This window comes from Canis lupus, chromosome 34 (genome assembly GCF_011100685.1).
Source record: "Canis lupus familiaris isolate Mischka breed German Shepherd chromosome 34, alternate assembly UU_Cfam_GSD_1.0, whole genome shotgun sequence".
Taxonomy (NCBI): domain Eukaryota; kingdom Metazoa; phylum Chordata; class Mammalia; order Carnivora; family Canidae; genus Canis; species Canis lupus.
In genome coordinates, this window is record NC_049255.1 from 19,057,399 (window position 1) to 19,083,690 (window position 26,292).

The 26,292-nt window shown below is 44.4% G+C and overlaps 1 protein-coding gene and 1 long non-coding RNA gene across 7 annotated transcripts in view; one reads left to right on the top strand and one right to left on the bottom strand.

Annotated features, from left to right (window-relative positions):
* LOC106558211 overlaps nt 1-14,666 on the top strand; it is a 28,512-nt gene extending 13,846 nt beyond the window's left edge. Inside the window, exons 3-4 of the long non-coding RNA XR_005383849.1 lie at nt 6,771-6,907; nt 14,395-14,666. This is a non-coding gene — a long non-coding RNA (uncharacterized LOC106558211). The remainder of the gene's footprint in view (nt 1-6,770; nt 6,908-14,394) is intronic.
* Nucleotides 1-26,292, bottom strand: part of DGKG (diacylglycerol kinase gamma) — a 205,348-nt gene that overhangs the window by 75,535 nt on the left and 103,521 nt on the right. For all 6 annotated transcript variants that reach the window (XR_005383847.1, XR_005383846.1, XM_038583635.1 and 3 more), the window contains one exon: nt 21,479-21,543. Coding sequence is in view for 4 of the 6 variants with exons in the window: in XM_038583635.1 (XP_038439563.1) it covers nt 21,479-21,543 (65 nt within the window). In the remaining 2 variants the exon portion in view is untranslated. The remainder of the gene's footprint in view (nt 1-21,478; nt 21,544-26,292) is intronic.

Genomic DNA, 26,292 nt, shown 5'->3' on the forward strand with positions numbered 1-26,292 from the left:
GTGATGGTATTCCTCTTTGTGGTATGGACTTTGATAATCAGGTTCCCTGAGTGGGTCATGACTCAGTCGGTCAATCAGGCCTTCTTGTCAGCCTCGCCAAGCAGATGCTCCCCGCGAGATGGCGTTCTGCGCCGTGTGGAGGGGGTGGACTGCTGTGGTGGAGGGCCTGCTGGGCCAGCGGGCGGGAGATCGGCCAGCCTCGTAGCCCTAGCTCTCATACACATGCGCATGTGACACCATGACTTACACAGGGTGTCCTGGCCTCAGTTTCCTCATCACAAAGAAGGCCATGGAACAGCTGATTTCTAAGGTTTCTCCTGAACAATGCGAGGGTGGGAGAGTCATGTGCTCCACACTGCCACCGCAGAGGGATGTGGGCCCCACTACGGCCAGAAGTGCCATCTTTTAAAGAAAAGCCAGAAATATGTTTTTATGTAATATCTCTGATTATTAGAGTTAGCAACAAATTCATTTTTTTTGGGGGGGGGGTGGGAGAGTGAGGGACAGGAGGGGCAGATGGAGAGGGAGAAAGAATCTCAAGAAGTTCCATGCCCAGTGCAGAGCCAGATGTGGGGCTCAATCTCAGGATCCTGAGATCATGACCTAAGCCAAAACCAAGAGTCAGACATTCAACTGACTGAGCCACCCAGGAGCCCCCCAATACAATTTTTTAAAGGGCTAAAATCTACACATCTGGGGAAAATTATAGCTAGCCAACAGGCTACTTTGGTACACTAATTATAAATTTTCATAAGTTTCATCTCAATTAAAAAACAAAGCGAAGAGTTTCAGTTAATGCTCTTAAGGTGGTGGTGTTGCTACTACTCCCGGAGACAGTAGACTAGTGCCAGTTTACTAAGGTGAATAATAATCCAGCAGAATCACACGGATGTGATAACACAGAAAGCAAAAACAACTGGAGTTGAAGTGATATGAAGGATGAAGGTTAATAATAATAGAATACTTTGTTAACATTTTACACTGTTTGAATCCCAAGTGCCTCTGGGAGTTAAATAGTTGGGTTAACTGAAGTTTAGATCAAAGGTTTAAAAAAAAAAACGGGCTGAGGCAGGTGGGCTTGGTTCTAAGGCCAGAATATTAAGTCCTGTAGGGGCCCATGAGCATCACTTCACAGGTGCTGCAGAGGCCATCTGTGTCACCCGCACATCCAGCTGCCCTGGCCCATCAGAGAGCTTGTCACCACATCTAATCCACCCTGCATGCTGTCCCCTGTTCTCACTGCTCGCTGGAATGGGCACTCCATGACCCTCAGGCACGGAGCTATGGATGCAAGAATCTTTTCCAAGAGGGGGCAGTGGCCCCTCTGCTATAAGGGAAAGTGAGCCCCCCGCAATCAGGAAGGAGGCTTTATAAATAGCTGTTTTTGTTCTCTGAGTATGACTCTTGTGCCCGCTAGTCCTGCCAACAGATTTGTCTTGGCTCAGTGTATTTCGGCTTTAAGGGGCAAGGTATTTGCTGGCTGTTTTCCATACTGGGGACAGACTGGTGTTCACGACACTGGGGAGAATCTAGGGGGGGCGGTGAATAGATTGGAGGGCTGGAGACCAGAGACCAGGAGGGGGTGGGTGGAAACGTGGGGAACAAAACAAGAGGGAAGACCTCAAGAAGGAGCTAAAGGAAACAAAGAGGCCAAGAACGTACCTAGCATGTATTTTACAATATCAATATGGAATCCTCTTAATAGCCTATGTTATAACAACTTTAATAACTTCTTAGCTCATTTTCATGTGTGAAAAATTACCTGTAAAATCACAGATGACAGATCGTTTGCACTTAAGGGGCCTTTGGGGTCCGGGGATTCCCAGCCAGAAGATCACAGGTTCCCAGGAATCTTCCAAAGTATGAAAGGAGTCCATGAGTTGCTGTCAACATCTCTTAATGTGAAACAGTATTTGTGCATTTACTCGTAATAAAGCCTGCACAGGCTAACTAGTGGGTTAAATTTTTTTTGCCATGGGATGGAATTAAACCAATTACATTGGTTGGTCACCTCCTGGTAACCAGAGGTACTGATTGTACAGTAAATGGACGTTGTGCAATTAAAAAAATGGGAAAACAAGTTCTTACTTAGAACAGCTTTATGGCTGATAGAAATCATATTTAATATGGCACCCATGGCAGTGAGTGATGAGGGATGATGAAAAATAGTGCACTATTTGATGGTAAAAGGGTACATGCAGAACTGCTAGTCATACCAGCTCTGGAAGGTGGTTTTCTTCTAAGCCAGAGCAGCCTTCTCATGGTACAGATTAAGAAGCTGAGACCAGTCCTTGGTGATGCACTGGCTGGAATCCAAGGCCCAGCTCCCAACTTTTAGTCCATGTCCCTTACCTTTCCACCTGCCCTGGCTCCTGTTGCTGTGCCTAGGATATAGCTGAGAATTGGAAACATCAGCCAGAGTCACAGGAGCTAGGGACTGCAAACCTGTTGGCCATCCTCAGATGTGCTTGTGGGCTGGCTTTGTCACAACTTAGAGATTGCAGCTCTAGGTTGGCTGGCTCTGGTTGCTCAGGGCGCTGTGGCACTCTTCTCCACAGAGCCTGTGGTCTGGGCCTCCTTATTGGCCTCTGGTCTCCACTCTTCTCCCAAGGAAACAAAGAGCCAAACCCACTTGGCACTCTTTCCACTGCTTCGATGGAGACTGGGGTCCAGAGAACCTGCCCCCTCTGAACAATGACCCTTCTGTTTCCCACAAGACAGTTTGTTTCTGTGGACTACGGACATATTCTCCTTTGGTAAGCTCTCCCCATTTCTGTCTGGCACCTGACAAAATCTCCTCCTAAGGGCAGGACTCCAGCAAGAAGCCTGCCAAAGTCTGAAATCTGATCCTCCGTTTCTGTAGCATCCGAGGACACGTGTGTGTGTGTGTGTGTGTGTGTGTGTGTGTGTGCAGGCACACACACGGGCCAAAACAGGGAGGCTTCTCTAATACTCTTCTACTAAGCACAGTCACAGACGTGGCCTCTCTGAGGTGACAGGGTCTCTCGAAGCCCCACAGCCCAACCTGAGAACTGCCGCAGTGATGTGAATGCCACCACATGGTCCTGCCACTTTGGGGGTGACCCTCAGGAGTGACAGCTGGTGAGGCAGCTAGGGTTTTCCTCTCCTGAGGGCCTGAGTGTCTGGAGTGTTTTTCCAGTCAGTATCTGTCCTTGCCAAGAGAAAATTGCTCCCTTCCCCCATCCAAAAATAAAATAAAATAAAATAAAATAAAATAAAATAAATAAAATAAAATAAAATAAAATAATAAAATAAAAATTTAAAAATCTCACAGAGTTTGGCTGCTTTTAGCAATCTTTTCTTCCTTTGAAGATTTATTCATGGAATGAAAATCCCCCTCAGGCCGATTTGGCTGATGCCAGAGGGCTCTGAGTAAGCTTGCTCTCCTAGTTCTCAGGGAGTAAAGTCAAATACCAGGACAAGAAGAAATCCTACACCTGGAGGAAAAGGGGCAAAGACAGGTGGGGGATGTGTGTCTCTAGGGTTCTGTAATGATTGCTTAGCTGTTGTGTATCTTTTTTTTTTTTTTCTTTTCTAAGTAGGATGCCCAATGTGGGACTTGAACTCACCACCCTGAGGTCAAGAGTCACATTCTTTACCAAGTGAGCCAGCCGGGCACCCCTGTTAGGTACCGTTTTTGATTCTGGGCTATGCTTTACCAGCATTCACACATCCATCAGCCCGGGAGGCTGGTCTTTGTAGGCAGGTGAGGACAGTTAAGGCCCAGGTGGGCAAGATGGCTGATTAGAACAAGTCCCAAATGCCTAGAAACTAAGGCAGGCCACCTGGCTGCAACTGAGCTCGTGTCCAGGAAGGCTGCTTCCTGGGTCCTGATCAACGAAGACTAGAAACTAGAAACCATCTGGGTGAGTAGAGGCAACCCTAGAAGCAGGTCCACACTCACACCCTACTTTGATTGCCAGGTGGACTTCTGAGAGAGACAGCAGAGCTTTGCCTTCCCTCTGCACTCCTTTTGTCTCCAGCTCACCGTCCAGCTGTTGAGAATCATCCCAGTCCCCACTTACCCAATGTTTATTGTGTGCTGTAACTGCACTGGCTGTTTTACAAGCCCAAGGGTCCCCCTCACGTGCTTCTCACATCTACACGCCGAGGGTTAGTCTATAGATGCATTTGAGACTGTAGTTCCTTCAAAATGCAAAGCTAGACAGGAATGGTATCATAGTATCTGACATGATGAATGAGCCTGCTCTCTTTTCTCTCTCCCACAAAAAGCCTTTCTGAACATGAGCTGTGCCAGATTTATGATAGGTCAGGTTACAAAAGTTCCTGGTTAAGCCAGTTGTTTGTCACTCTGAGCACATTTCCCCATAGAAACAATGTTATGTTGAGGTTGGGTTCCCAGGCTAACCTATACAAGCCAATTAACCCATTATGTGTCTAGCTTTGGGAACAGCTTGGTGGAGCTGAAGCTGCTCTAGTTGGAAGCCAGAGAGGCATGGGTTCCAGCCACGGCTCAGTCACTTACTTGCCATGAAGTCTTGGGCAAGTTGTTGAGTCTCTGTGCCTTAGTTTCTTTATCTTGTGTTGGGATGATATTACGTACCTTGCAGGGTTGTTGGGAATATTGGGAATGGGTTCTATGATATACCCTCGAATAATGGCACAACAGAATTCCATGGCCCTGTATAAAACTGGCTCTGTGGCCTCATGGATTCTGAGTTCCAACATGCAATACGAGCGGTGCACCGTTCTTGCTGGATTTGGATTGGAGAATCTTTGCTTTCCTTGGGAAAGGGACATGGCGACTCTCATGCCCTCAGATCCCTGCTGGTGACCCTGAAGTCTGGGCTGGAGTTCTTATCAGAATGGGACTGGAGGTGCCAGAGGCAAGTGGGAAGTAGCAGAGGCAGGAAGGCGAGTCAGAGCGCAACGTAGGTATGCGTCCTCTCTCTTCCTTCTGCTATCATAAAACTACACGAAGATCTGGTTACTTTTTCTTAAGTTTCCATGCTTTCCACACCACCAACCAGCTGGACACCTCCTGGTCAGAGTTAAATACAGACTAGTTCCCTCCTTGCTTCCTCTACCTTTTAAGTCAAGAAATTGTTAGCAAGGCGAGCCAACGATTCATGAGATGGGGCAGATGCCTGGATAAATACCCCCTTCCCATCCCTATTCCATCTTCTTCCTGTGCCAGTTTTAAAAATCTTAACTAGGAAAGCATCAGCCAGAGCCTCACTCTGCCTGAGAAGACTGGAGTATACACTGCCAGCAAAATCCTTTCTATTTTGCCCTTTAGAAAATCTCATCCATATGCTCTCGGCTTTGCTTCCACTCTGATGTTTGTGACTTCTGATACTTGTGTATGCACTCCTAACACCCACTGCAGGGACTGTGATCATGTGAACTTGTCACCCTCACCAGCATGGCATTCTGGTTGTGCGTTCAAGCCCACCAAATCTCCGCTGTCTTGGAGGTCTTGTTCACTCCCCTAAGAAACCCAACCCGTTTACTTTGCCCCCTCACTGTGCAGTTGGCAAACGTGTCGCCACTGTGGATGTGACCCCGCTGCTCCTCCCTGCCAGTTCCTCGGGAGAACTGCTTGGCACCTCCTCTGCCAGGCTTCTTATTTCTAGCTCACACCTGCTGCCCCTCCGTGGGCTGTGATTTTAGAGTTTCATTTGAACATTCTACTTTATCCCCTTTAAATCTCATTTTAAAGCTCTCCTGTTTGGTCTTCAAGTCTCTGGCCAAAAATACTCCTCTTGGTTTATGTGACAAGCTCCTGATTTCTTGCCAGGGGCCTGTCACTCCAGCACTGAGATCCGTGGTCCAGAAGAATAGTCATTCTCAGATCAGCTACAGAGCAGCTCTGTGTTCCCCATACATGCTTATTGCTTCTAAAATCATGACTCATGGCAGAGGAAGAGACTTGAGCAGCACCTCTGCCCCACATCCCTTAGTTTCCTATGCAAGGCATCAGAGTCACTAGAGATACTAATGAAGATTCTTCTGGATGTGTTACTTGCCCCCACACCCACAGGAGGGAGAAATAGTCGAGGGGTTATATATGAGCATGTATACTCACCCCTTTCTTGTCTCTAGTGCAGGGGTTTTCACCAAGTCAATTCAGCAAAATACTGATTTCAGAAGATGCTCTGGGGTAGGCGAATTCTATGGTCAAGTAAATTTGAGAAACTAAATATCTTGCTTTTGCATGGTTTCAATAGGTTAGAATCTATACCAAAGGCTCTAAAAGATCCTACCAAAAAGAAATATACAGGGATCCCTGGGTGGTGCAGCGGTTTGGTGCCTGCCTTTGGCCCAGGGCGCGATCCTGGAGACCCGGGATCAAATCCACGTCAGGGTCCCGGTGCATGGAGCCTGCTTCTCCCTCTGCCTATGTCTCTGCCTCTCTCTCTCTCTCTCTGTGTGTGACTATCATAAAAAAAAAAAAAAGAAATATACATAACATGGGATTTCCCAAGTGGATTTGATGATTTCCTCTTGTGAGTTTTCTTGTAACTTCCCATAGAATGCGCTTTAACCAACGCTACTTTGATACACGCCTGAAGCGGACAACTTGAGAAGCTACCTTCACCGGCTCTCATTAAACCTGCTTTCTCTTCTACGTCTGTTCTCCTTGAATACAGTATCAGACTTTTATATTTTTCTCCCCAAACAGGGATGGGGCATTTCCTCTTTATTTCCATGTTATATCTATTTATTCGTGAGACTCTGACCTTGCTTTATGTTCCCTTGACCTTCTGAATTTGTTTTCTTTTTAGATCATTTCTTTTAGGGCATCAAGAAACCCTTCATCAATGCAAATACACAGATCTCTAAAGCTTCCTGAAGCCCATTCATTCACTCCTCTGCTAGGAGACCCGTTTACCTGGGCAGTACCAGTAAATCTGTGATCAAGGTAAGTAAGAAAAATAAATAATTGGCCCCCATCACATCCCTGAGGTTCTATTTCTCAGTGTCTTCAATGTGACAACTTGGAGGCCTGATCTTATGGGGCCTGGAATTGTGTTTATTTGACTTGCACCATGGTTTTTTAAATTGGAAGATTTTATATACACTCCTGGAGGCCAGCTTCTCTTGAGAAATGGGATTTGTTAATACTGGGTTGCTCTCCATCATGGGAGCAATTGGCTCAAGCTGAGTGCTGGCTGTTGCCATGACATAGGGCAGGTGCTCTCCTGTTTGCTAGAGCATCCCCCCCCAAACCCCACGTCCTCTCACTTACCTCACTTATATTAACTACCTAGCCTCTGCTGCCATTTGGATTTGGGATCCCTCACAGAGACCTTTGTAGTTCCCTCCTAGGAATTTTCCTAGCACCTGCCTCAAAAGCGTCTCCTCTCTCTCCTTCCCCATCTGATTTTTCCCATTTGAGCTGCCAGTGTTTTCAGTCACAAGTCCTAATATGTGTCTAACATCAAGGGCTGACCAGCTGTGTCAGAGTAAGAACTGAAGCTGTTGGCATTGCACTGATCATATACACAGAAATAGAATATCATCCCAAGTCCACCTCTTCTGAGAAAAAAATATATTTTCAGTCACCCTGTGTTTACAGGTCAGATACAACATGGTAGGCTATCAACTGACGATCACAGAACACTAAGTAACGAACTTGTCCTTTACTGAAGAAGTAGCTTAAGCTCATGTTTACCTTTCCCCCGAATTTTCCACTTAGCACAAACGATGATTATTATGAATGCTAACATTATGCTATCAAGTCTTGATTATTAAAGGACAAATGATTATCCAGTCCTCAAATCTCTTCTAACTCATTGACTTATTGCTGACGGTTTCATTTTTCTTTAGTATAGTTATCTCTAGCTTGGTAGAGAGCAAAATTAAAAGTACAAATCATGAACCAGCCAATCAGCTCAAATCAGAGGGCATCTTGTTTGATTCTCTTTGCCTCAACCCTGCACATGTCTGCAGAAACCCTGTATGAGCACCCTCCATTCCTCTCCCTGCCCAAGTTCAGGGACAAGGTAATAGGGAAGAGGAAAGGGAGAACCTGATGAATGAGAATGCTAATTAATGGGAATGTATTGATAGCTCCAATAAAAGCTTCACTGAGACGAACGGTTGGGGGTTTTAATTTACCCTCAATGTTCCTACCACCTCTTGCCCTGTGGTAATCCCAAACTGGAGATTACAGACACACTTTCAGCCCCCTGAGTTCAAAGGCAAGGTAGGGTACTTGGCTTGATTGGCACTTTGGAATACTCTCCAAAAAAGGTCCACTTTTGAGATTAAAGGGACCCTTCATTCAATAGAATAGAAAACATCTTGTTACTAGACAGTGGGGAGTTTCAATCTAAGTGTAGGCTCAATAAACATGACTGTGCAGCATTTATGTAAGTCCCTGACGCTTTAGCAATTGGAGGGTATAAGTGCATTCTTGGAATGAAGAGAGCCTCTCTCTCATTGAAGAGCATTAGAAGATAGGGAAACTGCTTTCTGAGTGAAAGGTGAAGTGGCAGGGCCAAAAGAAAAAAGAAATTTAAACACTCATACAATCTTCAAAGTAGAGCTCTATAATCTTCAAAGTGGAGATTTGATGATCCCTCTCAGAGAGGTGTTTACAGAGGGATGCTTACATTGGGAGGGGAAACCTAAAGGCCTGCCCAAAGCTTGGGGTCTGCAAGTTATTATTACAGTTAAGAATCACCACACTATATGTCTAAATGAGAGAGCCTATACGATGTAGTTGCTTATATACTACTGCATGTTCTTCTTACAGATGCCCATAATAATCAATAGTATCATACCAACATCTGAAACATTTCAATTCCACTCATTTATCCACTCTCATTCTCATAAGCATCCTGTGAGATAGCTGTAATTTCCATTTTACATACCAGAAAATGAAGAATCAGAGAAGTGAGTAACTTTCCCAAGGGCAGAGAGTAAGAAAGAGGCAGAGTGGAAGCTGAAACTCAGCGCTGATTTTTGGATGCAGCAAAACCCAGGGATTAGTATCTACATTTCATGTAAAGGGAAACACAGCCTAACATATGGAGTTGTAAAGCCATTTGCCCAGGGTTTCTGGAGAGATAATTTACTTATTTCACATGAGAGTTACTGAGTTTCCTGATAAGTACAGCAAAAGGCTGCTTTCAAAATCTTTGGCCAAATAACAAATCCATTAACATTTTCTTGAGTAAATGTTGATTTAAGTGAAGAATTAAAATTAATCGTCACTTGAATCTTTCTTGAGAATATCTATTGTTTTTCAATCTCTTTTTTCATAAAACATGTGCAAGTATGAACAGTTTAAGGAAAATATATCATACTGCATATGCTAATCACATCAGCTCTAAATGTAAAGATGGACTCTGGTGTATCACAGAAATGCCCCTAATGCAGAAGGACGATAATTCTCCAAAGTTCTAATTAGTAGAGGATAACAGAGGGATAATTAACTCTGATACTCTTTCCTTTGGACATAAAAAACCAAGTAAACAAAAACCATGTTAAGCTAAGTTTAGAGACCACCTAAGTCAACTTCTGGATGAGAGAATATGAAATCGTGGTAGTGAGGAAGAGAGAATGACGTGTGGAATTTTGTTCAATGTGAATTTCTACTTCCACAATCAAACAGCACACTTCACGGTTCCGGGCTTGTGAAAAAAGCCCCATGCTTGGTTTCCACGGTGTTTCTGGCCCTGATATGCACGAACTCCCCCAGGTTAGCAGAGCTGGTTCTCTCCTGACAGCCCTCTTTCCGGCTCCCTGAGGGTTACCTCCTCTCCAGTCTCTCTGGGTCCCTCTCTGACCTAACACCCTGTACACCCATACATTTCAGGATAAAGGTCCCTGTGTTCCTAGAAGCCCTGAAATTTGGGCTCTGGAAAGATTTTTAAAGACAATGCATTCCTTTACTGACCTGTTCAAAACATATCTGCTGATTGACTACCTCCCCGTCCACTCCCTCACCTGTAGGAAAAAGTGCAACTCCTGGGAACAGCATGGAGATCCTGCTGTGGCTGCCTCCCACCTGCCTTCCCATGCCACCTCAGAACCATTTGCCTCTCTCTTCACATCCAGTGTCCTCCAGCATGTCTGCCCTTTGCCCAGCCTACTTCTCCCCTCCTAGCACACACCTGGCTCCTACTTTCTTCGGAGCATTCCCATTTCTTTCTCAGACTCAAATGCAACTTTCTTTCTGAAGTCTAATCCTACTTTCTCAGGTGCTCCCACAACACACTCACTATTCATGGTTCCTTGTTAAGACACAGCCCACCGTATTATATTGTATTTCTTTCTTTTGTGAGGGCTTCAGGGAGGGTAGGTATGGTTGGTTAAACTGTGTTTTCCAAGAAGCTATGTTGAAGGCCTAGCCCCATACTTGTGAATGCAACTGTATTTGGAAATAGGGTCTCTGCAGATGTCCTCAAGCTAAGGTGATGTCACACTGGATGAGGGTGGGCCAAATCCAACGACTAGTGTCGTTATAAGAAAAGAGAAATTTGGACAGAGAGACACAGAGACACAGAGGGAGAATGCATGTGAAGATGAATGCAGAGTTTGGAGTTTTGCAGCTCTAAGCCAAGGGATGCCAAGAATTGCTGGCAACCACTGGAAGCAAGAAGAGAGGCATGGATGGAACAGATTCTCCCTCAGAGCCTGGGAAGGAACCAATCCTGCTGACACCTTGATTTCAGACTTTTAGCCTCCAGAATTGTGGAAGAATTAATTTCTGTTGTTGCAAGTCACCTAGTTTGTGCTGATAATGTCAGGTGGCCTTAGGAAACGAATACAGTTGGTGATAGATTCTGGATATGCTCATCTTCCCACCTAGAACCATGGGGTCCTAGAAGTAGGGCCTGTGGTAATCCTGATTTCCTTGGCCCCAGCACAATATTAACACAGAATAGATGCTCAACATGTTTTGGCCAAATGAGGGAACATACTTGGGAATCAACCTTCTTTTGCTTTTAGGTCAGTGGATCCCAAGAAGGGCTTAGGAATGAGGTGGAGTGAGAGCAGTTTTGCATCAAAATAATGACTTAGGGAAGACAAAGGGAAAAATCGAAGTTGGAAAAGATGTATCTAAAACCTTGTAGGTGGATTGTAAGAAAAAGTGGAGGCCAAGGCTGGGGTTGGTCAGGGAGGGAGTGTTTTGAATATCTTGGACGGCATTTTGAAACAATGGGTGATGATCAGGCCCCGGAAGGCGATGCTGTACTAGACTGAGGAGTTAAGGGTAGAGTGGGGAAGAGGAGACCAACAGAGCAAGCCAACGATAAGGCTAGATTGGCGTTTGGGGGGAGATGATAATAAATGATCCCGAAGGCAAACCACGTGAGTTTAAATTTTATAAAATGTGACAAGGATTGTGGTAGCAAGTCCTTATGTGGCAGAAACAGGACAAAAACATGGGCAGCTGCCAAACTGAAGGCCTGAGAAGAAAGAGCATCAAGATGGCCAGGGCCCTGCTAAGGATATCTCGAGGAAGGGACATCATGGGGACCAGCAGGGAGCTGAGGAACACGGGAGGTAAAGTCTCCTACGGGGCACTGCAGTTGGTTGTTGTGTGGGAGGGAGAGGGTTGTCACTCGGTGTGCACCATCCGCTTACTCCTGGGCTCAGGGAAGATGATGTGTTTGTCATCCCTGATGAATGAGTCTGGCTTCTGTTTTTAGAAACCTTTGGAATATATTCTACAACTTCCCTCAATAACTCATTTTAGCCTTTAATGGGTCTCCAGGCCAGGAGAATCTTCCTCCCATCCAAAACAGCAATTCCTCACTTGAGAAGCACATCCCCCGCCCCGCTCCCCCATCTCATTCTTTCCTGAGCTGAGATGAAGAGTAAGGTGTGGTTACTATTTCCTGTTGTGAATCCTTCATACACGGGAGGACTAGTTCCCAGCCCCTGCTTCTCCTCTCCAACAAAACAAAACAAAACAAAACAAAACAAAACAAAACAAAGATTTTGGTTTATTTAAGGTTTTCTCATGGGGCCATTAATTATCTCTGTGGTTCTTCCCTAGTCTCTTTCTTGGGTGTTTCGTTGGCCATGGAGTACCAAACTGGGCATTGAGAGATGAAGGGAAGTATAGCAGGATAAATGGAGACTGCAGAGTCAGACCTAGGTTTTAATAGCAGCTTCCCTGCTATTAAATATGTTATAAATCTAACAGTGTTTATTTCCTGGAGGATACTATGATTGTCCACAATAAGTCTTAATTACTTGTATAAAGAAAAGTTTTTAAATAAATTGTACATATATTTTTATAAAAACATATTATCACAAATATTTAAAAATATGTGTATCAAGTAAACTGCTGAAATATATCAAAAAGGTAATACTGTGTTTCTGAGTGATGGCACTATGTGTGATTGGTTTCTTCTTTAACTTTTTTTTTTTTTTTTAGATTTTATTTATTCATTCATGAGAAATACATAGAGAGAGGCAGAGACATAGGCAGAGGGAGAAGCAGGCTCCATGCAGGGAGCCCAATGTGGGACTTGATCCCAGGACCCCAGGATCACGTCTATGCTCAACCATTGAGCAACCCAGGCATCCCTCTTCTTTAACTTTTCTGAACTTTACAAATTATTTACAATGATATTTCAATGTATTATGTAATCATACTTTATGATATAGTACTAAATTATATAATGATAAATGCATTGAAAAAATTTTATCAAGATAAATGAAGAGGAAAAAAAAGCACATTGTCTATTGCTGTATTGATGACTCATGTCCTATGACCAATAGATATTTATCTATCCCTTTCAGAGCATCACCAAATCTCAGTGTTTTTAAGGCTTCTGAGTCACCTAAGATGACTATTATTTGATGTAGGATCTATCTTTGTAATAATGTAAATATTAAAAATAATAGTAATAATTAATATCAATGTGCCAAGCCTTTGTAATATGCACTTTGAATGCATTGCTTCATTGAAGGTTTGGGATAATTCTATGGTACTTAGGTAAGGTACTTGTAGTAGGGAGAATAATGTCCTGAAAATGTCCATGTTCGAATGCTTGGAAGCTGTGAATATGTTCATTTATATGGCAAAAGGCAATTAAAGTTGAAGGTGGAATTGAAATGGTCAGTCAGCTGACCTTGAGATAGGGAGATGATCCTGAATTATCTGAGTGGGTCCAGTATAATCACAAGGGTCCATTTAAGTGGAAGAGGGAGGCAGAAGGAGATTGTGAGAAGGATGCCATGTAGAGAAAGACTCGATAGGCCATTGCTGGCTTTAAAGAAAGAAGGGGGCCCCAGACAACCTCTAGATGCAAGAAAAGGTAAGGAAATGGATTTCCCCCTGGAGCCCCCAGAAAGGAATGCAGCCCTGAGGATACACTGATTTTTAACCCAGTGAGACCTATTTCAGATTTCTGACCTCCAGAACTACAATATAATAAATTAGTGTAGTGATGTGCTATAGCATCCATAGGAAACAACAACAACAAAAAGTTATTATATCCCAATTTTACAGATGAGCAGACTAAGGCTTAGAAAAGTAACTTGATTAAGGTCACATATAAGTGGTTATGACAACACCAGCATTTGAATCCAGGTTGTCTGGTGATAGCATCTGTACCCTAGGGCACCTGGCCTCACTGGAGCCCCAGATGTTTGTCCAGCATCAGCCAGAATATTAAAATCTGAAAATGCTCTCATCAGTAGCCCCCTATACTTAAGATGGCTCTAAGTAATAGAACTGATGTCCTGTATTTGGTGCTTAAAGTGGTCCTTCCAGCCATTTTCCTCATTGATTTATTGGGCTAAATAACTTAATTCCTCCTTAATGAGAAATACTTTTTAAATATTTGAGGTCAGTAATCACTTCTCCCTAAGTCTTTTCTTCTCTGGGTGAAACAATCCCCGATTCAGTCTTTTCCTTAAAAGAAGACATTAAATTCCAGCACTTTCTTGACCTCTTCCCTCTGGAAAGCATCCATACTGTCACACCCATTTGAGGACCAGCCAGTTCTTAACCTTACTTTGAGTTTCTTCCATGAGCTTATCATGCTGACCTAAACCCTCTGAACTTGATTATATATTACACCTTGAGCTCTTTGACGGAAACATTTTTAAAAATCAGTAAATACTGATAATTTTTGGATTCTCTGCTTTTTTTTTTAAAGGTTTTATTTATTTATTCATGAGAGACACAGAGAGAGGCAGAGACATAGGCAGAGGGAGAAGCAGGCTCCCTGTGGGGAGCCGATGCAGGACTCAATCCCAGGACCCCGGGATCACACCCTGAGTCAAAAGCAGATGCTCAACCCCTGTGCCACGCAGGTGCCCCTGGATTATTTGTCCTAAATATGTGAAAATATAGCTTGTTTTCAAGTTCCTTTTGATATTATCACAAACTAATTCCACTCTTTATTGACAGGAATCCTACCTTTCTTGTTTTAGTCTGGCAGGGGCTAGAAGAAAAGGCCTGTTAAGCTACAATAAGGAGCTGTTTTGGCAAACGAGCAACTTTGTAAGGAGCCTCGAGATATCATAGGCTCCTTGTGTGTACCAGTCTGAGAAGCTGTGCTACCTGTTCTAATGGACTGGGGGGCCAGAAGGAAAATGAAGCAAATGTCAAGAGCCAATGTGATTTTGGAGCACCTGGATGGCTCAGTTGGTTAAGCACCCGACTCCTGATTTTGGCTCAGGTCATGATGTCAGGGTCACAAGATCAAGCCCTGCATTCGGCTCTGTGCTCAGTGCTAAGTCTGCCAGAGATTCTCTCCTCTTCTCCCTCTATCTACCCCTACACACACACACTCTCTCTCTCTCTTTCTCAAATAAATAAATCTTTAAAAAAAAAAGTCAATGTGATTTTATCATATTATTAAAATACTATGAATCTCTAGGATAGAGAGACCTGCACACAAATATTAGTAACAGCCTCCTAAAATTTTCAATCTAAATGATCCATGTTGCTGTTCCCTTGTTTCTGCAAATAATCAAGGGCTGACTGTAAACAAAGAAGACAGCCAAGAAAAACCCCTGAACTTATGCAGTTGCATAATGATGAATGTTTGGTGAAAAAAACATGAACCCATATTTCATTCATTTAACTCCCTGAATCTCTTCCAAGAAGGGGTAGGGAGGGTGGCAGATAAACATTTGTGTGGGCTAGTATATAAACATTCCAGTAATTAAGTAGGCTGCTCTGTCAGAACTGACTTGAAGAGTCAAAGGTACTTGAACACAAAACATAAGGTTTGCATTTCCTTTTTAAATACCTACAGGAGTAAGAATAAAAATAGAAATGCCACAGTCAACTTCATTTGGGGCTTTTCTGAATCCCAAATGTTTGAAAAAATAGTTTGATATATTGAGGGAAACAGGTGCAGACAGTTTGGACCCTCTGGGTACTGAGGGCAGGTCTCTCGAGGGTGCCAAGTATTAGGGAGGAGCAAAACTCAACTCAGGGCACAGAATGACACCTCCAATGGTGAGGATTTTAACCCTGCTTCGTTCGTCTGCTGCTGTTGTATCTTTATGCTTTGGGAAAGTCAAACGTCTGGGCTGTAACACTAGGCTACCTCAAAGGGCTCCTGGAAAGAATAACTTAGAATGGTTTCATTTTTAGATTATAAAAAAGAAAGAAAATCTTATGTAAATGGTGATAAAGTCTATGCTTGTGACTGCAGAACATAGTACAGGCATTCAAGAGGGGAGGCCCTTTGATTTCCAGAATTGTATGATTTGAGCTTTACCGGCTTCTATTTTGCCTCCCACAGAACATTGCTGTGTTCATCTAAAGTAAGAGAAGAGGTGCTGGGTGGATGAGGGTAGAGTCAATATGAATGAAGAGTCGTTACATCTTGTGTCTGACTGACCTTGACCATCCCCCTACCCACCGACAGTACACTCCTTGCCTCCAGCTGGTAAGCCCCTAGGTATCCGTCGAGCCCATGGCTCCTGTCCTGTGACTCCACCTTACTCACTCTTATCTGTTCCTCCTGCTACCATGTCAGCTGGGGTCTGGGACCCCAACCTTGATCCTATCTCTAGCCTTGGCTTGGCATTTGGGCTTAGAATCTCAGGTATTCAGACCCCAGATCTCTGCCTCTGGCTTTAATGGGCATTTTCTCTGTAGCTCCAGTTCTATGGAATCCAAATCCATCCCAGCTAATTGATGCCATACTCTCACCCCTTAGGAGAGGGATTTAGATAGATTCAGTGGATCATAGATGGGGTTGCTTCCAACTTTTAGTTGTCCTCCAACTTTTCAGTTCCAGGGCCATGCCAATAAAGCAAAGACTTCATGATGACTGAATCCCACTAGCCACTCTATCAGAAAAGCCTGTCACTGGCAATTTAAGGCAATGCTTTCCTCATGCTAGTTATTCAGCAACACTCAACAACAGATGTTTATTGATTGCCTACCGTGTGCCATGAACTTATACATGATCTCATTATACTTATAGCAACCTTGCAGGATTTTCAGGGGAGGAAGCAAAGTATTAAAGAGATTAAGTAACTTGCCCAAGGTCACACAGCTAGTAAGTGGCAGAGCCAACTTTGAATGCCAACTTAGACTATACCCTGCTGCCTCATTCTATAAATAACTGTTAAGTGCTTAGTTATTTGCAAGATGTATTTCCAACCTCTTAAGGTCTCATGCTACATTAGGGCTTCTGGGGGAACCCCTCATCAATTACTCCACGGGCCTGATTCCAAGAAAGCTAACACTCCAGAGTCTATTAATTACCCACGAGCTTTGGGGAAAGGTGGTCAGCTTTTGGTAGGAATGAGGTACGGTTTCGGTCCCTTTGAAGTGCCTAACAGGAAGTATCTTGCCTCAGCCTAAACTGCTGAGGGACATATTCAAGTGGATGGCACTCAACAGGTTTGGAATAACACATTCCTCAAGTGCTCTGAGTTTCTGAGCAACAACGAAAAAATTCCATAGTTAGGCTTCTCTTTCTGGACATTCAACCACAGTGACTTTGGAATTTGGTAGCTTCCATGTATATATTCCGTATATTAAAAAAGTTCTTCACAGAGAGTTAATCCAGAAACTCCACAGAGGACTGGTTCTTAGCTATCTGGAAGACTTCAGTGGTGTCATCAGCTCATCTGCTAATACTGACGACTGCCTGTTTGAGGGACTGATCATCCCTTCCCTCCTCCTGAGCTAAAGCCCTCTTTCCTCCATAATCTTATCTTTATTGCAAACTTCCCCCCTGCGAGCCCTGGCAAATGTGAGTTTTTTTTTTTTTTTAATAAATTCCTTCCAGCTTATGGAAGAAACATGCATAGATGCAAGGAGCCCCCCCTTAGGAGGGCTCTGTACTTGGTTTAATTAATGCTTTACTGTCGCAGACTTGAAATTCTTAATAGTTTTGTTCAAAGGGCCCTACATTTTAACATTGCACAAATCATATATTCGGTCCTGCTCTGTGCTTAGACACTGGGATAGGGAGAAGAGTCATACCACACAAGTTAAGAGTGGGTAGTGTACCTGTGGTCTCCCTTTGGAACTCAGCAGGCATTTTCCCACAGAGATAATCCATAAAGATGGGTAGACTTGATAAAAGCTCTACCCTTCTTAGCCTCAATATTTTCATCTCCAAAATGGAGACAGCAGCACTTGCCCTTGCATGTGATTGTGAGCATTGCAGCGGCCCATGTATGTAGTACCCATCAGAGTGTTTGATACACAATAGGCATTTGATAAATGAAATCCATGGGAGACAGCAGGGGCAGAAAACGGAGTTTGAACTCTGGAGGAGTTCGGAGCTAGCTTAGAATCATATCAGCTCTGGTGTTTGAAAAGATGTATGACTTCACTTAAGTGACTTGGCTTCTCGCAGCCTCAGCGTCTTTATCTATAAAACGCCTTTATCTAATATTTATCTTGTAGAGTGATCTTGAGATTTCGAAACTATAATGTATTTAACAAACCTAGTTTATCCCCTGGCACCTAGTAAGAGGTCAAAAAATAACAGTTCTCAGGATGGTTCCTTTGTAACATTATTTCTAAACAATTCATTTATAAGTGATATAGGGATACAGCCATTAATAAGTGTCTTATACTATCCAACTTCTTTTACGCTGTATGACCTACAAAATGGAACCCCCTCATATGTGCAAATCACTTTGTAAAAAATATTTGAAGATTATTCTTCCTTCTTTGCTTGACTGTGAATTCCCTGAAGGCAGGAATCAGGTCTTATTTATCCTTGTATCCTAGAACACCTTCTAACACATGTTAGACTCGCAGCTGAGTTAAATCTGTCTTCTGCTGTTTATGCCAACAACAAGATGATAATTTTTCATAATATTTCTAAATTAGCAATTATTAGCCTGTCAATGATTATGAAGTAGAATGTACCCAAAATAGTCCTATCTCTGCCATTAAAGGCCTTTTTGTCCTTGCCCATCACACTTGGCTCATGTTCCTGCATTCTTGGGTGTGATTCTTACTCTATTAGCAAAGCTATTCCACTAGGGAACAGAACTCGGTTTCGAACAACCAATCACCTTCTCTGGCAACAACCTGTGTAGAGAAGCCACTGGAGGAAGAATTTCCTAAAAGCCCAACCAAACCCCAAGGTCCCTTTTAGGATTCCAGGCGGCCTCAGAATTGTGACCTTTAACTATGAGAGGGCTTTGGGTCCCTGCAAGAGCCTTCTGATCGTTATGGACTTTCTCTCCAGAAAAAGATAGTCAATGTCTTCTATACAATTTCAAGGTGTTCTCAGAGTTTCTGCAGCCCTTGTACCTTAGGTTAAGAATTCTTGTTAGACTAGCCCAGAAAACTGAATGAGCGATGTGAAAGATTCAAGTTTCCTGATAAATTCTAGCCCTGATTAGTTACACTCCCTTGTTCAAAGCAAAACAAAACAAAACAGTTACAACTCCCTAGATTTAACCTCAGAATTATCCCAGAGGGCCCAGTGTGGCACCTTAACTGTAAGACCATCCAGCCAAGCAGTGACTACTCTCTGGAAAACCTAAGTGCAGCCGAGTAAAACGAAGCCTTGTTTAATAATATCGTTTACATTTCCAAATCCCGGGTATCAAGCTTTCTTCCTATCCCTTGTGGCCCTTCCTAAGTTTAGCCGTTGGTGTAATGGTGTAACCATGGCAACAACCACCTGCCTATTTAAAACCATCTCCAAAGCTAAATAAGGAAGCCTGGAAAAAATGGCTGCTCGCCTGCCTCTCAGTGGACAAACTGGGCACTCATGAGTATTTTCAACATGAGCAAGCAGGCAGGGTGGAAGCAGCATGGACTCAAAGTTCTTACTAGGAAGGGGTCTAGGACCTTGTGAAACAGGACCCATTTCTACGTCACTAGGTCTCCACTTACTTGCAGGCACACGGATTTGTGTGTAAATCTGGATTTACACACAAATCCGTGTGCCTGTCATGCCAGGCGACCGTACTACCTTGACCTCGACCAGGGGAAGAAGGGTGGGCCCTGAACTGCAGAGTAGTCTTATTAATAGAACTAGGAAAGTGGAAGGAAAAACAGTCACCAGATCATAGTGAAATGCACAATTGCAACTCTTCTTCTGACAGAGGGAGGTATCTTTCTAATTATATTTAATCATGTGGACAATTGACAATTACTCTCTTCATGTCATATGTTGACCTGTCTATTGATCTTTAGAATATGGAGAAATTTCTCCCTCCTTCTGCTTTCTCATTCTCTACCTACTATAGAGGTTTTGCTTCTTCCCTGCCAAAAGACCAGCACGGCTTGCTCTTCCCCAAGCATCCTGCTTTCTCTCACTCATTGTTATCCTTTTATAGTTGGTTCCTTCTCTCTGGGCTGCCCTTCTCTTTTTGTCAACCTGAAAAATACATACTTGTTTTCCATGTCTCGGCATCTCTATAGATAGAAGCCCTTCCATACCAAATTCCATGTCCTTGCTTTGTGTTCCTATAAGTCAGCTTGATTCGTACCACTGAACACAAGTCACTCTGCATATCTTCCTTCTGGTCTGCACCACCGGACTGCGAGCCCCTACACATGTCTGTCCAAAACACCTACAGAACAGTGCCTGGCACAGAGTATGTTTTCAAAAGCTAGTGTTGAATGAATGAATGAGCAGAACCCTTATGGATTTCACAAGCATATGGCATCTTAACAAGTATGTGTGCATGAGTATGCATAAGGGCCCCCCTGTGAAAAGAGTGCCTAAAAGGTCTACAATGGGTGGAAGAGAAGAAATAATTTAGCGTGTATGTGAGATTGACAAAGGATGTACAAGAAGGGTCAGCTGATTACAGTAAGAGTGGGGGGTGAACACATACCTGTTAATAGTGATTTGTGAGTGTGCATGGGCTGTGTGTGCGAGCCTGATGGAATATGCCTGGCACAGAAGACCCACCCTAAGAAGATGAGTTTAGCTAGTAGATTCCACAGATCTCAGATTGCTTTTCCTGAAGCTGAAGAATGTTACGATAGGACTTTTTACCCCTGTTAACCTCCTAGGTGGCGGTGGGGGGTGGTGGATATTGTCAGGGGAAAGGAGTAGGAATGAAAATGATGGCACTCTTTGGGGTGTGAGGCTTTAAATAAATGTCTTCCGACAATACTGGACCTCCGCTCTGAAGGGAATCCTATGCGCTATATAAGTCACTCCCTCAGGCTAAGTCTGCATTCCTCCCCCCCACCTGCTGGAGGGTGGGGCGGGATCCAATGGTCATCTTGAAATGGTACAACACAGAGGAAAAGGGATGGAAATCAAAGAGAAGGGGAAAAAAAAAAAGGAAAGAAGAATGGAGAAAGGTATTTTAGCAGTCCCGGGTAGCTATATGCCAGTCACAACTCACTTCTCGCATATTCCCTCCCACCAGCAAGAAGGATTTAGTTTTGCTTGCAAAAAAATCTGGTTTTCTCTCTCGTGTTTTTGGACCTAACATCCAGGCTTCACACAGGGGCTGAGGCTGGGACCTGGGGGGCTCCTGGTGTCCCAGCCCCTGCAGGGGCCTCCCTCTGCTGCCCTCTGCTGTTGGGGGGGTGGACACAGAGGCGACGCCCTCTCTGCCCTCCTGGCCTGGCCTACCCCCTCCACCCCCCTCCCCTGCTGCCACCCCCTCCCTTCCAGAGAGGCTGAGGCCCCTGCCATGCAGCCTGCTCCTCCCCACAGAAATTCCAGGGGGCCGAGGCTGCAGCAGCTTTCCATCTGGAGAAAGCGGCCAAGCCCCAGGAGGGGGTTCCAGCTAGCCAGGCGCAGGCCCCCACCCCTCGAGGCGGGCACAGCGCGCCCTCCCTGCCCGCCCGCAGTCCCCCCCTCTTCACAGCATCCTCTGCGAGGGGACAGGCGGCCAGGCTGCTGCAGGTTTCTGACACCGTTTTCTGCTTGGAAATGGAAACCCTCCTTCCGGCAACGTGGCAGGAAAGCCAAGTCCCTGGGTGGCCGGGCCAAGAACGTTCGGGTGAGAGCAGGTGGAGGCTGCGGTGTGGTTGGCTGTGGGGGTGGGGGGGTGGAGGGCAGTGCAGGGCTGGAGGGGGGCTGCAGCTTCATGGCACTCTTACCTGCTGTTGAATTTTTCAGGGTGTTTCTCTCTCATCACGTGGAATCTGTGTGCGATGGAAGCATCCTGAAAGGGAAGAAAAAAGCGGCCGCCTGATGAGTGGTCATGACCATGCAGTGCGCACAGAAAAGCAGCACACGGGCTCCCACTGCAATCCCCCAGACCTTGAGAATCCATGTCACAGGGGAGGCTCCCACAAAGGGGCAACGCTAGGTCCAAGGTCAGGGGCTACAGAGATTGTAGAGCCTAGACCAGTCCACCCTTCGCAGTTTTCACTCTCGACCACAGTTCAGGGTGAATGAAGGGGACAAGCCACTGCCCTTTGAGGAGTGAGAGGGTGTCTGGGTGTGGGGGCAGTTATAGTACAGAAGCCCGTGCGTGGGGCTGAGTGTGAATTTCTGGAAATGCCTTGCCATATTAACTCTTTTTTAAAAAAATACTTTTTATTTTGGAATATTTTAAGACTCACAAGAAGTTGCAAAAATAGTACAGAGAGTTCCTGTATCCCTTTCACCCAGCTTCCCCCAATAACATCTTATGTAACTATGCTACACTGTCAAAACCAGAACACTGACTTTGGTAGATGCGGCTATATATTAATTCTAATAATCCATAGCAATAGAAATTATTAGTAGCATTGAATAACATGCTTAGTAGGTATTAAAAATATATTTAAACTCCTGGCTTCTTTTCCCTGATCTCCACAGAAAGGACTTTCCCCAAAGTCAAGAAGAGTCTCACTGCCACCTTCTATGGACACTCTGCTGTCCTCTTATTTGCACACCCCTAGCTGCACTATTGACGACCTGCTCCTCAGAACTCACGATTGGGAAGGCTTCCAGGCCACCATGCTTCTGAGTTTTGCATCCTCTGACCAGAACTTCTCTGCCCTGAGTCCCATCTGCAGCCTACACTCCATGTCATGGACCATCTCGAATTCTCATACTTACTCCTAGTGTGTAATGTCTCTATAATGTTGATCTCTAGAATCATCCCTGAGCTTCAGACCTAACACTGAGCTCATCTACTCATCTTTCCTCCTCACACTTGGTCTTTCACCCTCATTAATGGTCTCATTTTCCAGCAGACAAATGAGTTGCGTCCCTTCACTGCTCAGGCCTCATATCAGCACGTTGGGTGCAGGTGGTGGGTTTTAGAAAGAAACAGGAGAATTGGGCTGGGGGGGTCGGGGATGGGGGGAGATGACACAGAAACAAGGGAGCTGAGTCAGAAATGTGCAGGAAAAAAGCTACAGAAACTCATTTACTAGACTATGTGGCTAAGAGAGAACTGACATTCCATTTCAGTGAATGCTTATTAATTCTGTTTCTCGGTATGGACTCACAAAAGAAATTTTCTGAATGTTATCATTATTACTTTTTTAACATTAGGAGGTAGAGTTCAGTGGAGCAGCTTTTATTGAGCATGTGCTGTGTATGGTGAGTAAAAACAGGCTAGTGGTGGGAGATAGAAAGTCCAGGTACAAGTTAGGGAGCACAGGGGGGCTTCTGTCATACTTGAACTTGGCAGAGGAGTAAACCCAGCGAGCAGCCCACTGCAGAGGCAAGCCGAGGCTATGTGCTTTTTTTGTGATTGGCGAACACTCCTTGCTGAAATAGCCTTTTGGGAATTTGACATTTAAATTCTAGTTATTGATTGCTTTGTTTTTTCTTTAAGACACATGGAGAGTTGACGGTCTTGGTCAGGGCCCCCTGTGGACACATGGTGGGAGACTTGCAGCATCTCCCCGAGGCCTCACCCCGGGTGGCTTCTCCAGGCAGCAGGCCTTCATTTTCCCTCCCTCACTCTGAGCAAGTTTCAGTGAACACTCTGAAAAAGATTCATGTGACATCTGTCAAATGCTTCTCTAGAATTCAAGAAAACATTCCATCTACTTGTGTTCCTTGGAAGCACTAATTTTCTTCTGTCAGGAGAAAAGAAAAGAAAGAAAGAGGAGGAAAGCGAAAAGCCATCACATGTTGCCTGGCATGATTTATGCTTTGCGACCTCCCCCCACCCCCAGGACTGTTGTGACTGGCTCGTGGTTTTCTTATTTTCGGGGCTATGGCCACAGGCTCCCTCCCTCCATACAGTTCTGATTATCCTCGTTGTTGTTTTTTAAACGAGGTTTTGCCAGGCTTCTTTTCACAAAGACCAGCCTTTACAATATTGCTAGTTAGGCATGGGGTTCCAATGTAATCTCCCCACAAATACATAAAGTAGCAAGGGAGAGCTGAGCAGGTCCTTTGCTGTTCAGTCTTGAAAAGGCGATGCTGATAAATACTTCAACTCTGACCACAGTTCTCTACCTGGGGATTCAAAAGAGTCTAGATGCATCTTCGCCCTCCATTGAGCTCTGTGTCAGGCACTGAGCTGGGTGTATTTTACATTCAACAGTAATTTCTTTAAATTCTCGAAACCAGTGCTGCAACAGTTCAAACCCTTTCTTGGTAATAATTACAGCAAAATGAGACTTCCATTTTGAAGGTGCAGGGGGATAGAGATGGGAATTGCAAAGCCTTGGAAGTGATGACATTTCTGAAGGCCTCACTCTCCAGGGTCCTTCTGTGTGATGTGAGGAACAGAGGAGATGATGAGCTGCTCTTTCCTGAATTAAAACTAGAAGTCCAAAATATTTTTGTGTCCCTTCCAAATATAAGCAGCTGTTATTTGGACTCTGAGCTTTTTGGATGTCTAGGCCAGTGCTGTCCGATGGAAATAAATTTAAAATTTTCTAGTAGCCACATTTAAAAAAGGGAAAGGAAAAAAGTGAGATTAACTTGAATAATATATTTTCATTGACAAATATTATTGCTATAGCATGGAGTTAATATAAAAATTATTGTGATGTTTAAAATCCTTTTATACTACATTTTTGAAATTTGGTGTATATTTTATACTTAACAGCATCTCTCAATTTAGACTAGTCCCATTGCAAGTACACAACCGCTACATGTGGCTAATGGCTACCATATTGGACAAGGCAGGTCTAAGCCACGTTACCAACTTATGGAGGTAAAAAGACAAAGGAGACAATAAAACAGATCATTTGGAATTTGGGTTTTTCTGAAACATTATGACAGATTGGAGGGTGAAAAAGAGATGTAGACCCCTTTTCCCAGACACTACTCAGTGAGTTCCATTGTCTTAGGGCCTCCATGGCTTTCACAGGTAACAGACAAGAACTTGACCCAGAGGGAATCCAAAAAGTTGCAGCGAAAATGGTTAACTTTTTGGTAAATTCCCTATCAGTAGGGGGCTCATCACTGTGGACACTTAGCTGGAAAAGCCTGAGAAGTACAATCAGAAGGTGGAGAATGGTGTGCAGCTTAATGTGACTGTGGCCTCTCCCTGGCCCCTGGGTTCCCCTAGTATCAGAAATAGATTTCATTGAATCAAGGGATTAGCTGTTCACTCCTCCTGTGGAGGCTCAGTGAAAGCAGAGCCTTTGAGGCATTTGGAGTTACACATACCCCAGAAATTATTTCATGGTCCCAAACTTCCTGTCACTGATACCTGGCCATCCTGACATTTCTGCAAATCCAAAAATAAAGAGCAGGGACGAGGAGGCCAGAGAAGCCAGAGGAAGTAGCAGCCTGAATGACTATGTTTAAAATCTCCTGCCAATAGGGCACTGAGAAGGCCAACTCTCTCAACTCTTCAGTGGTGGAGGGCCAGCATGTATGTAGGTGACGGAAATGTGGTAACAGCAGGGCCACAGTCACTCTCTGAGTGGGCCAGGAGGGTCTGCCCTGTTTATCCCTCCATGTATTACATGGGTGCTGCTGGCACCAAGGGGACCAGGTGAACTTGTCAGGGCAAACGCGTTACCACCAAGCACCACCACAGCAGCAGTCCCTGTCATCACCTTTATACATGCGAAAGGCCACAGACATCTGACATCAGTAAGATAGTCCAGGTCCTTCCAAAAAAGAGGCAAAGACTTTGCAAGGCTCTCTTTGCCAAAGGAGTCTGACTCTAATTATCCCAAGGAAGTAAAACTGTTGGTTGGTTTACATACCTACTTCTCCTCTTACAAAGTCTGGGAGGTCAAATAGGGAGGAAGAGCTTCTGCAAATGTCAGCCCCAGATTCTGTGAGAGTTGCGTATTGACTACTTGTTTTCTCAAGAATTTCCCTTTCCAACTTTTAAAGAGCGAGCATACAAACCCTGCAAACATTTTTATTGAGAGAAGGCTAAGGGTACACCGAGGAGATAAAAACCTGTCCTGGTTCCTCACTGCTTTGCAATAAAATATTAAACACGCACAAGTGAAAGGTGTATGAAAAAAATCATGCAAAAGATATTGTGAAGTTCTAAGTTGAAAGATGAACAGATTGGATTATTCGAAGTCAGCTCCAGGTACAGAAACACCCTGACCACTAAGTGTGATGGAGAATGTTTGGATGCCTTTCCTTGGGGGACAATGAGGTGGTCTCCTTTACTTCCTCCTGTCCCCCAACTTCCTTCCTACCTGCACATTTGCGCGCATGAATTAAAACCACGATCATCCCAGCTCTTGGGTATGGTCTGTGTAAGGTGAGGCTGTTTATTCCTTTTCGGTGTGTTTACCTATCTGGTCAGGAAATGCAAAGTGAGTGAAATTTTTTGCATATGGCACTGTGTAGAGACAGACGAGAGGTAACAAGAATCACGTTCTGGCAGCCAGAGCTGAGGGTGTCAAGAAAGAGATGTGGGGCTAAAGCCTCTGAAGGCAGCCATGGCTGTAAGCTGCCATCTAGAAGTTCCCAGACAGGGCACCCAGCCCTGCTATCAGCTCTCCCTTCCTTCTGGCTGCTTATAGGGTCTTCGTCC